At 36.0% G+C, this 12,504-nt stretch overlaps 1 protein-coding gene and 1 pseudogene across 1 annotated transcript; both read right to left on the reverse strand.

Moving 5' to 3' along the window:
* Positions 1-236: 236 nt before the first annotated feature.
* Positions 237-7,420, reverse strand: LOC141814410 (3-ketoacyl-CoA thiolase 2, peroxisomal-like). The gene is made up of 14 exons (XM_074702371.1): positions 7,192-7,420; positions 6,990-7,066; positions 4,562-4,646; positions 4,270-4,396; positions 4,089-4,187; positions 3,944-4,011; positions 3,728-3,835; positions 3,564-3,641; positions 3,119-3,251; positions 2,935-3,031; positions 1,121-1,244; positions 933-1,041; positions 572-649; positions 237-485 (listed from the first exon to the last, which is right to left on the reverse strand). The coding sequence occupies exons 1-14, from the start codon at positions 7,345-7,347 to the stop codon at positions 439-441; spliced, it is 1,386 nt and encodes a 461-aa protein (XP_074558472.1). The 5' UTR covers positions 7,348-7,420; the 3' UTR covers positions 237-438.
* Positions 1,938-2,553, reverse strand: LOC141814423 (uncharacterized; annotated as a pseudogene).
* Positions 7,421-12,504: the final 5,084 nt, after the last annotated feature.

The raw sequence follows: 12,504 nt of genomic DNA on the forward strand, positions 1-12,504 counted from the left end.
TAGTTCTCAATTACTTGATGCTCTTAATTGCATTATAGTAATATTCACTAAGGCGGTTAACTTAATATAAAACTACATATGCTCAAAGAATTACAACACATCTAGTGGCGTATATATCACCACGTATATGATCATTTTTATTGCCGAAGCACATCGTATCCAAATCATTCTCTCTCAACTTGTAAACAAAATACACTTGAAAAATGAGGTGCTCGTGTAGAAGATTGTGTCATGAAAAAAAAAGTTTTAAATTTAATTATTAATGTCTTAAATGGTAGCATTGTTATCATTTCAAGCCTGTCACCATTCTAATCTCCCTTCTATCCAATACAAGTCCAGAATCTTGAATGAAAAAGCAAGATGAAATAAGCAAACAAAATATCAAGTGTCACAATTATCATGTTGAAAGCAATCTATGCTTAAATTAATTGGACAAACTTAATCATAACCACGCTCAAACACTGCAGCGGCTCCCATACCAGAACCTAGAATACTACAATACATTATCAAGTAACAAAATTAGATTGTTTAACACAAAACAGAAGAGAATGGACAATGTGTGAAATGTCACCTATGCACATCGAAATGACCCCAAACCGGCTGCCACGTCGCTTCATTTCGTACAAAAGAGTACTCACACTACGGGCACCTTACAAAAAGGAAAAGGAATCAAACACTTTGGATTTCTCATATGCAAATTTTGATAAGGACAACATAAAAGAAAACTTTGAGATCCAATCATGATATCTGGACGTTTAAACAATGTGGGTGGTTTTATCTACATATACCAATTAATTCTGCATACAACATAAACTTGATTTCATCTAAAATAACTCTACAAGATTCAATTGGCATAAGTAGCTCATTGTTGAAGTAACGGTGAGCATGAGAAAACAATTGAAAGGGAACATAGGCTTATGCATTGCAAATACCTGTAGCGCCTAAAGGATGTCCAAGAGCCATAGCTCCACCATTGACGTTTACATTCTCAGGGTCTAAGCCTAATTTTTTGCAGCAATATACATACTGGGAAGCAAAAGCCTGAAGAAAAGAACTAAATTGTATGAGTTTGCATTCTCCTCATGGAGTTTATAACAGAGAGTGGGATTTACAGAACTACCTCATTGATTTCGAAGAGATCAATTTCATTGAGCTGAAGACCAGCTGCCTCCACTGCAGCGGGGATAGCAATAGCAGGACCAACTCCCATGACACTAGGTTCTACTCCAACTGCAACAAAACTCCTATTTGCACATTACAAGGAAAGGCCATTACCGCAAGGAAAATACTTTGTTATCTACAAATATTCACTCCGATTGTCATGATGGATTTTGCAACAAATGTACTTAAGCATCGACTTTTCACATAATATACTATTTGCAAAATCTACAGTCACCAAGCATAGTTAAAACATTGATGAAAATAGTTTGGTGCACTTTTAATAGCTTGATGCTACAGATTTGTTCATATGTTTATTTAAAAAAGATGAAAAAGACCACTGCATCAATTAGAAAAAATCCACTTGACCACATTATGATAGCCTTACTGTTGTTACCACTTATGTTTAAATATTGATTTCTAAACTCATTATCATCACTGCGTCTATCCATTTTATCCAGTTCTTAGAATAGTAATGAAAGCATGCTTGGGTAAAATCTTTGCGCATATAGACTCCTACAAGGAGAGAAACCAGAAGGGACATTGACCTGATCCTTCCTTGCATGGTGGTGGTGATATAAAAATAGGCACCATCACTACATAAGTCGAGGTAAAATGTTCAAAAATCAGGACCGACTTACCTTTTAGGCTACGTTTGATAGGACGTAATGTAATCATGTTTGTAATGTAATCAAGTTTGTAATGTAATGTAATGTAATCAAGATTACATTACTATGTTTGGTTGAAAGAATGCATGTAATCTTTGATTACAAGGATGATTACATTACAGTGCTTTTATTTTTTTGCTTTCTCCCTTTGATGGCAAAAAAAATCCTCCTCTATCTCCCTCTGAGATAGAGAGACAGAGAACTTTATCATCTCTCCTTCCTCCAACTCGTTTGATTCCATCCTCAACGTCTTGACGGAGAAATTGACTTTCTCAATCGCCGCAGCCCCAAGACAAGGCGAGCCATGGTTCCCGTTTCGAGTCTCCACCGGGGCATTACAGGCCGCCCTTCTCGTTCTCAAGTTCTAGGGTCTCTCAGCCTCGAAAATCGGGGCGGTGGCATGATTTCTCTCCGATTCCCTTCCTCTCGCCTCCCCCTCCCTCCGCTCCAGCACGCCCGGGGACCCTTTGGCGGGGGGAAATTTTGTTGGGGTGTTCCTCCTGTTCTGATCATCTGGCACAATTACCGCCGATCCCACGCCATCGGAGAGTTTGGAACCGTGGAGCACACGCTGGCCTCCCCAGCTGAGGGTCGGGAAGGAGAAATTGTGAAGGCGGCGCGATTGGGTGAGCGTCGGCAGCGACGAAAGCAGGCTCTCCGCCACCAGGCCTCCAGATGTTCCGTCGGCTCTTTCCTTCTCCGTGCCGGATTGTGCGGCGTGCAGATGAATGTGGTGAAGAGAAAGGTTATGCGCCGCGGCATGCGAATGGATGTGGGGAAGAGAAGGTTAGGCGTCGTGCGAATTGAGGCAGTGAGGAGCGGAAGGGTATATTTGGTACGATAAAAATAGAATCCGTAATATAATCAGATTCCGCACTATTTCCTTTGTAATCGAGATTACAGATCTTGGCTGTTTTTTTGTAATGCAATTACCTAAAATGTTACCAAACAAAGTAAATCATCTTGTAATGTAATCCTGATTACATTACAAGCCTGATTACCCCTTACCAAACATGCCCTTATTCTCTTAGGCAATCAGATAATTTACATAGCCAAACCAATCATAGGATGATAAAAGTTGAAAGTTTGAACAAAATACATAACAAACCTGAATACACCGAGTATTGGGAGCCTCTTTTTCATTGCTATCTCTCTTCTCATGAGGAGGACTGCTCCAGCACCATCACTGATCTGACTAGAATTACCTGGAAAAGTGGAATTTATAAATAATATTTATACACAAGCAGGCAATTTGTCAAATAAACAAATCCTAAAATAAATTCTTCTAATACCAGCCGTTGTGGTTCCATCCTTTGTAAAAGCTGGTTTAAGTTTTGTGAGAACTGACATGGATGTGTCTGGACGTATACCATCATCTGTAGTAATTATGACTTGCTTGGACTCTCCAGAATTTGGATCTACAATCTTTAATGGATTGAAGCAGGATCAAAGTTTAGAATACGTGGAAATCAATAACATAGAGACACAGCTGAATATTATCTTCCAGAGCTTGGAGATATAGGAATTTTACCAGAATGGTTACAAGTAACATATTTTCTCAAGAATATTTCCAAAAAGAATTTAATAGTTGTCAAGGAATTACTATCTTGGGAAACAATCAGCAAATAGTCACTTCAGTTTGAATGTGAATTTTCTTTACTCAATCGTTAAGGAACAGGCAATTCAAAAGTATTACAAATAAGATCATAAACGACAGAAATTTTTTACTTCTTTTACCTTGGTAACAACAGGAACTATTTCTTCTTTAAATTTTCCAGCAGCATTTGCTGCAGCTGCTTTCCTATGAGATTCAACCTAAAATAGAAATGCATCAAGAATTGAAGAAAATAGCACATGAGGATTGTTGGAAGGTTAAAAACAATATAGATAAAAAAACCTACAGCAGCTTGATCTTGCTCCTCTCTTGTTATGCCATAACGCTGAGCCACATTCTCTGATGTAATGCCCATCGGAAGTAAACAGTCTCGTGCTTGCGCAAACATCAATGCCTGTGTTATTTAAATGTATAATTATTTTGTTCATAATATCAATATTTGCTCATCTAATAAGACATACAAATAAAGAAAATCGAAATCAAATAATAGCACAGTTAGTACTTTGGGGTTATGAGGCCAATCCCATCTGACTGGATCTGTAGACATCGACTCCAACCCAGCACCAATGCCTATACAATGCAGATCAGATAAAGGATCAAGATTATCCAGGAACTTTTAGAAGCAAGAAAAGCATAGTTAGACTAACCAATATCATAAAAACCAGCCTTTATATAAGCTGCAACATCAGCAACAGCCTGGAGACCAGAGGAACACTGTCTGTTGACTGTTCTTATAGGAACAGTATCTGCTTTTTCCCCATTAAACAGAAATGTTAAGGAAATATTAGGTATGCAAGATTATTGAAGATCTTAGGCAAGTCAAACAACCTGGAAATCCAGCATAAAACGCTGCCATCCTGCACTCAATTGCCCTTTGAGATCCTGGTGCCAAGACTGTACCAACAACAATATCACGGACCTCATTTGGGTGCAATTGAGTCTTATCCAACAATGCCTGTATATGGAAAATACCGAAATACCCATCAACATAACACATGATTAATGAAAGAGAAAATGGAAGTGTCTCTAGTGATATAAAAATGTAATTTGTCTGTATTTACAAAACATTGCATTCTGCAGTTAAAATGGCAATGAAAAAAATGATGAGAAAATATATAACCTTAAGAACAGGTGCTAGAAGATCATCAGGATATGTATCCTTGAAGCCCCCTTTCCTGGACTTGCAAATGGGAGTTCGGCAGGCACTGTCTTGCATTAAAAAATAACAAACTAATGAACAAAACAAAATACCATAAAAGAAGAAAAATGAGAGCTTCTAATGCCATCAGTCATGAGTAAAAAACCGAGTTGGCAACAAAAGCTAGTATCAGCCTGCTACAAATAGTGCAATTAATTAACAAGTTCATTTTGCTTCTTTTCTTAGTGAGTTCTATATACAAAGTTATACGATTGGTAAAAATTTCGTACTCCATTGCTGAATTAATCGGTTGAATACTTTTAGACATTAATTTTTCATTTAATCAAGAAATTGATTTACATTAGTCTACTCGTGAAATATCACATCCAGCCCCTATTTGATCACATAGATACAAAATGAATTTCAAACAATAGTTGTGACTATCGTTGCTCAGAGGCAAAGATACTATTGACACTGCATACGGTCACACAAGATAGGATGAAGACGCAACCAACACAAACAACGAGCTTTGAGCTATGTTGCATCACATAGGAGACACAATGCAAATGCAAAGGAGATGCAATGCCAACACTCCTAGGAAAGGGGATTTTAGCGAGGGAAAGAGAGACATTCAGATGATAAACTAGAAGAAGAGGTTAAAATTGTGGCTCTAACACCAAATTAGAGTTAGGGTAAAACAATACACTCTTACACTTTGTTTGGGACAAGGTGAGGGAAAGAGAAGGAAGGGTAAATAAAGGGAAAGGAACTTTGAACCTTGTTTAGAAAGGAGTGAGAAAAGAGGAGGGAAGGATAAGTTTTAACCTTCCTTACCCATGAAAAAGGAGATTTTCTTACACTCCAATTTAGAGTGTAAGGAAAGGGAAGACAACTCTAAATATTGTTTATTCCAATTTTATCCATGTTTTAAAATATTAATTTCCAAATAACTTATTGAATTTATTTAACCTAAATTTTTTAATTTCTTTCACTGCGCACAATTTTTTCGCTCCTTTCTTCTTCACTGAAATCTCGGCTCATTGTTAGGTAACTATAAATTTTTTTCTTCGTTCAGTAAATCCGTAGGCTAATCATTCTCCAGTTGTGAATATATCCGTCGCATCAAATCACTATCACATGTTACAACAATATAACATTTGTGATGTTTTATGAAAAATTTATAAAATAAAAAAAAATCAGTAATAACCTTCTCAAAGTGATGTGTCGAAGCTCGCACGCTAAACACGTAGTTCACTTAAAATATATAAATTAAATTTATGAATATAATCGATTAGTTCATCTAATAGAGTAATGAATAATACGATGAACTATTCTATAAAAGAATTAATTTTTTATTTAATAAATAATTAATTTGTATTTATAAAATAAATATTAATATTATAAAAAAATAAAATCATTGTCTAATTTAAAAAGTGAGAATATTTTTATAATTTTATATATTTAACTTTCATTCCCTTTTAATTCTTTCCAAATAGAATAACACATGTTACGTTAATGAACCTTCCCTTCCTCCCAAACGAGGAGAACATAAATACTTTACATCCTCTTCCTTCCCCCCCCCCCCCCCCCTTCCCTTCTCTTCGCCTTCCATTAATGAACCTTCTCCTCATCCTATCCTAATAGAGCATTAGGAAAGGGGAGTTTAGCAAGGGAAAGAGAAACCTTCAGATGATAAAGAAGAAAAAGAGGTTAAAAGTGTGGCTCTAACGCCAAGTTAGAGTTAGGGTAAAATAGTTTTCATAAATGCTTTAGGTAGTCCTTTTCTACCTCTCTCTTTCTCTCTCTATATATATATTATTGATAACAATGATAGTTCACACATAAAATGTTACATATCTATATTGATCCATAAAAATAGCCATGTTTAATTAAAAATTAAGAAAACATGGATGTTAGTAATGTAAGAGCTAGGGTACTTAAGGATCAAACAAGTACAAGCATGACTTCTACACTTAGTAGAAGGAGAGCATGTCCAAGTTGACCTCTTAGTAGTGGGAAGGTTGTGGTTGCTTAGGGGATGCTTGATCCCATGATAGTGGGTCAAGGAGAAAATATTTGTCAACCCCTTAGTGGTAGGAAGGTTGTTGCTACTAATAGGGATGCTCGAGCCCATGATCATATGTTAGGGAGAGCGTTGTCGAGTTAACCCAATTGTTCTGCAAATTGGCTATTTGATATTCTCAGTCCTAGGTGATGTTTCTAATTTATGTAATACAATCATTTTCTATGCTGCGTTGATCGTTTGTGTTCTCTCACTATCGCTTCAATTTGGCATTTTTCTGTATTTCTTCCAGTAATCGTGCGCCATTATTCGGAACAAATTAACCATTAAGTGAAGTTGGAAAAGAAATAGTAACCAAGAAAACCAAACTATAAAAGTGCCACTTACGCCACAATAACCACGTCGTCCCCAGAGGAAGAACCCTGACACGTTGCACCATTGGCATCGGCCGCACACACCCCAGTCTTATCAATAAAACAAAGACGAAAGAACAACGTCATACTACACAGTTAACTATATCAAAACAGGGGTGGCATTTGGAACAGGCAAGACCCTAATCTTCAAGATCCAGATCAGATAGAATGCTTACCGACAGGATCGCAGGTTGGACAGCAGGAGAAGGTTGAAGATGACGGAGGAGAACCATTTGCCTGTCGATCGCCTTCTCCATTTCTAGTCTCTCTTTCTCTGTCTCCGCTCTCTGTCTGGTTTGGGTTGGTGAATCGATCGGCGGGAGGACAACCATTTTCAATCCGGCAAGCGGACGATGATTGGAAAGGATCTAGGTTAGGAAACGACGCTGTAAAATGCGATTTTCCATAACGAGCCACCGCGCTGTTTTGGAAATTACAAATTTTTCATATAATCAACCACTTACAAAAATTAAATAAATAAAAATAACTTTTATTTTCTTGAATTAAATGGTACCTGTCAAGACGTAGCACCAGCTCAGCTTCGGCCCCACCCAACCCCGGCCACTCTGAGCACGACACGATATACTACGTTTATATGCTGAAATTAATAATAATAATAATACTTTTAAATTATAAAAATAGAAAAAAATTAAAAATTAAAAAATCTTTAAACAATCAAAAAAGGAAAGTTGAAAAACAAATTAAAAGTATACGATTTTATTAATTAAAATTTTAATATTAATATATTTATAATATTACATCACCATTTTAATACATATAAAATTAATTTGGTATTATATCAATATCTTTTCATTTTAGTGAATATAAATAATTTAATATGATATAAATTTTATATTTCAAACTTCTACAAAGATATTAGATCTCAACAGTCAAAGTTAGAGAAAAAATATATTTATATTTATGGTTCAAATTGAGTTATATACATTGAAAATTTATTTGTATATATAAATATAAAATAAATTCTAAAATATTATAACCATTCTAGCATATTATCAACTATTATTTTTTATTGGTTAGTGCTAAATTTATTGGCTCAAGTATTGATAATAAGGTAGGTCGATGATTATATCAAAAGTTATTTTTTATAGTTAACATTTAATTCTCTATAGAAGTTTTTAAAATCATGAGTTAAATGTAATGAATAACAAATTTCATTTCATTTCTAATTAGTATAATGTTTTCATATATTATTTTAAGCTTATCTTATATGCAAAGATTTAAAATATGGCGTAAAAAAATTTATTTGTCATTTTTAAAAGCTAATTATTTAACACATTACCAAATGTGATTGATTTTTTCCATTTATACTATAAAGGTAGATAGCATGATAAAGAAGTAGAGATGTTGTTATTGGAAATATATAATTAATATTTTTGAATTTAATAATTTGGATCAACTTGTTGAACCGTTCAAATCGGTGGCAATTAACATTACCACGTAGATCTTATCCCCTTTATAATTCTTGACACCTCCATTTACTTTAATCAAGAGATCCTTTGGATAACAGATGTATCCTTTCTTATATTATTTTGATTGGTTTGTTCTTGTCAATCATCAACTTAATATCATTAGTCACTGAGTTATCCTTTCGGTTATCAACACATCTATACCAGTAAACTTTTTTAATAAGAATTTTAAAGTTAAAGTTAATGTTAAATTTTTTTTCTAAGATTATATTATCTTTGTCTGAATGCTTACAGTTGATTATCAATCATTTTCTAAGATATAACTATTTATGACTTAAAATTGGTGCATAATAAACTTTGAGTGTAGATGAATTTTTAAAATCTCAAACTCCTTAAAGAAGAGAAAGAGAGAAGAGTAGGAGAATTTAAAAAGTACGTGTTAGAGTATGTTAGGATCTACTTATAGGGTCACAGGGTATCCAAAATTAAGAGGGCATCCTTAATTATTCTAATAGAAATGATACACTATATGAAAATGTAATATGAAATTCCAACATGATACACACAAGGCCTGGATCCCATCTCTATGCTTTATGTGTGTCATGCTGAGATTTCATGCTATATTTTCATACCGTCTATGTTTTATATTCAAAAAGATGTTTTGTAAAAAAATAAAATAAAATGACATCTTTTAATTTAGTCAAAAAAATATCCCATCATTTTTTTTATCAAAAATACTTTTATGCATAAAAAATGATTAAAAAAACAAAATTGCTTAATGACTACTACATTATTATATTTTAATTATTTAAAAAAATAATTAAATTTAAGTGATTTTGATAAGTTCATAAAAAATTTTATATAAAAATCTTTTATTTATAGATTTTTTGATGGAATTGAATTGATTTATTTTTACATATTATATCAAACTATTTTGGGACTATTATAATAGTATTAAAATAAAAATATTTTTATTAACAAAAATATGATTAAATGGTTTTTTAATTTTTTTATTTTTAAAAAACGCCCTTTCCATTCTTTAATTTTGCCCTTTAATTAATTAAATCAATAAAATTTTCTTTGCAACCTGTGTTGTCGCATATCAAATAATTTATCAGCTAATTAATTTTTTCAGCTGCATGCCGTTGCTTGAATGTATCAATTAATTAATTAACTTATTATTGATTTTTTACTGTAGTCAATTAAAATTTGTAATTAATCAATTTTCAAGATTAATTGAGAATAATTGATTAATTTTTTAGTTGAGGATTGGAGATTAATTCCTATTTCTCACCCATAACAGTTCCACAGTAATTGATATTCACATCATACCAGTTCCACATGAATTGGTATTCACGTATATACGAGTTAACATTTGTATGCTAGCTTTTTGTAGACTTAACTCATGTGTGAGTAACACCTTCGTCTAATCGCACCAAATCAATTGTACTCAAACAATTTTATATATTAAAATTTTCTATATATGTTGTTAGTGTTGGGATCGTCCCAGTGCAATGCGCGTGTAAATACGTTTTGTAAATGTGCACAGCGGAAATAAACAGATAAATAAACTAATTATTATCATACAACACACGCATGCTAAGTAGGAAATAACATGTACAAGGCATGACAGGAATTTAAATTTTCTGAATAATAATTATTTCTACGTGCATAAATAAAATTTACAGAATAAAATTATTCTAAATGTGTACCTCGCAATGACGATGTTGAGCCGTGTTGAATCAATCGAGCGGTCCTCGTCGGAATCCTGCCTCTACTGGTGATCCACGCCAAGCTCCCGTCTGGACGGCTTCGGAAGCCACGAGTCGCATCATCGTCTTCGGTACTAGCCGATGATCGATGACGATCGAATCGAGAGAAGCCTTGTTCCGGAAACCATGCAACAACGATTGTCGCGATCGTTCCGGGACTTTCTAACTATCACCAAGAATCATATTCTCGATGTAGTTTATCGGTGGTCAACTTGTCACCGTCAAATTGAGGATAAATAATCGGAAACTCTTTCCGACAATGATGGAGCAATTTCTGAAAGCTTCATAAGCTTTCGCAAAATTCGCAAAATTGACACATGACCGTTAAACGACTCAGATTGATAGATAACGTTCGGATAATCTGTCGAACAACTGAAAACAATTTCCGATTACTATACAGAATTCCAACGACAAATCTAATACAATATGATTTTTCTCCAACACAACCAAAACAAAACAAGATGGCACACATCCTCTCTTGTAAGCTTTCACCGGCAAACAACGAGCTCCGGCAGCGAGGTTCCTCCAGCCACTAGTCTCCGGCACAAAGATGCAAGGGGGTTCACTGTTCGGCAACAAGAAGCAGTGAGCTTCTCTGTTCGGCAACCAACAAGCTTGGACACCGACAATACAGAGGAGGCGCCCGCACTTGGGAAGAAGAAGGAGCTCGGGAGGAGACACTCTGGTTGATTGTGTTCGCGCGGAGGCTAGGCTCGGGCCTGCAACGTTCGCACGAGGAAGTAAAACCCGAGCTTGGTGGAGACGGCGAAGAACAACCCTGTTTCTCCTCTTCTCTATTTTGTTGCAGCCGAAGAAGAATCTTTCGGATGGCAGCGCGAGGAAGAAGAGATCGAACGCCGTCCAGCTAGGGATTTGGGTCTCCATCACCAGCCGAACAGAGCAAGAGCTTCACACCGACGACGAGCGAACTCTGCAGACGGCGGCCCATCACATGGAGAAGAAGACAAGGATTGGCTTCTTCAACCCTCTGCTAGTGACGCAGTCGGCCACTCCAACAGCTCCCTCGTGTGGACGGCTTCGAGGAAACGGCGTTGCGTGCACACCCCTTCATCCTCTTGGCCGAGCTCGCCTCTAGTTTTTTTTTTGTGGTGCTTCTTGTTCAGTCCAAGAAGAAGAACAGGGCAAGAAGCCCTATTTTTATCGCGCAAGAGAGGAAGTGTGCGGCGCTGTTCGGTGGAGAAAATCGGACCAAACCGTAGCTAGGGTTTTTGGGCTGAACCGGTGGCTAATTCTAGTTTATTACTATAGCAAGCCGAATTTCTAAGGTTTACTGTAGCAACCCTAAATCACTTGGTTCACTAACCAAATGAACTTCGATTTAACCCAAACCAATTTTGTTCACTTCGTCTTCACAAGACGAAGCTCCTCATATTTTCCATTTTACCAAAACCTTTTCCATCGTGAACCAAACTAAGTTGATTCAATTTTAGTTCAAAATCGAATCATTTGATTTAATAACCAGACGGACTCTGATTTGAATGAAATCAGTTTCGTTCGTTTCGTCTTCATAAGACGAGTTCCATCATTTCATCCATTGTCTGGTTCAACTAGACTTTATTTCTCTAGTTCTGAGAATCCAATTCTCAAATTCATTTTAAGTCCTTCGGAGAACTTGTTGTGCGTGTAACCCAATAGGTTCCCGGCTATGTTGGCCGTCCGTAATTAACCATTAATTATGGAACGATCATGAGTGACACCTAATAGTATATCATGATCTCCAATTGACCGAAAAATCAACGATTGATTCCAGAACGTCTTCTAAACCTTTCAGCAACTACATTGAATCGTGCCTCGTTCCTGTTGGTGCAAGATGCACTAAGATTTTGCCTAGAGTTTCGATGTTTGACAATACACCTAAGTCGGTCAGTTTGACCAAGGGCTGATCCAAACAGGACTTGATGTTTGGATGTGTGAAAGTGAGCGAGAAGACCTAGTCGGTTGGACTAGGCAGTGGAAGTCATAATCTGGAAGATTGGGCAAGGGAAGTCCTAGTGAGTGAAGCTGGGCAAGGCAAAGTCCTAGTTGTAGGCTAGGCAAAGGGAAGTCCTGATTTGGAGGATCAGGCGGAAGTCTTGGCAGAGTCAAAGTGCACCAGGTGTTGGTGCAATCTTTGCCCCAAGTGCATTGAGTTTCAATGTTTGGCTAAACCATGTTTAAAGTTAGGCAATACTTGTGATCTAACATGTGTGATGCAAGTTTGCAGGAAAGTCCAAGCGTAGTCTTGGCAAAGGAAAGTCCAAGTGGGAAGTCTTGGCAAGGAAAAGTCCAA

The sequence above is a fragment of the Curcuma longa genome, chromosome 21, assembly GCF_044706935.1.
Source record: "Curcuma longa cultivar G26 ecotype Majalengka, Jawa Barat chromosome 21, ITB_CL_G26_1.1, whole genome shotgun sequence".
NCBI lineage: Eukaryota > Viridiplantae > Streptophyta > Magnoliopsida > Zingiberales > Zingiberaceae > Curcuma > Curcuma longa.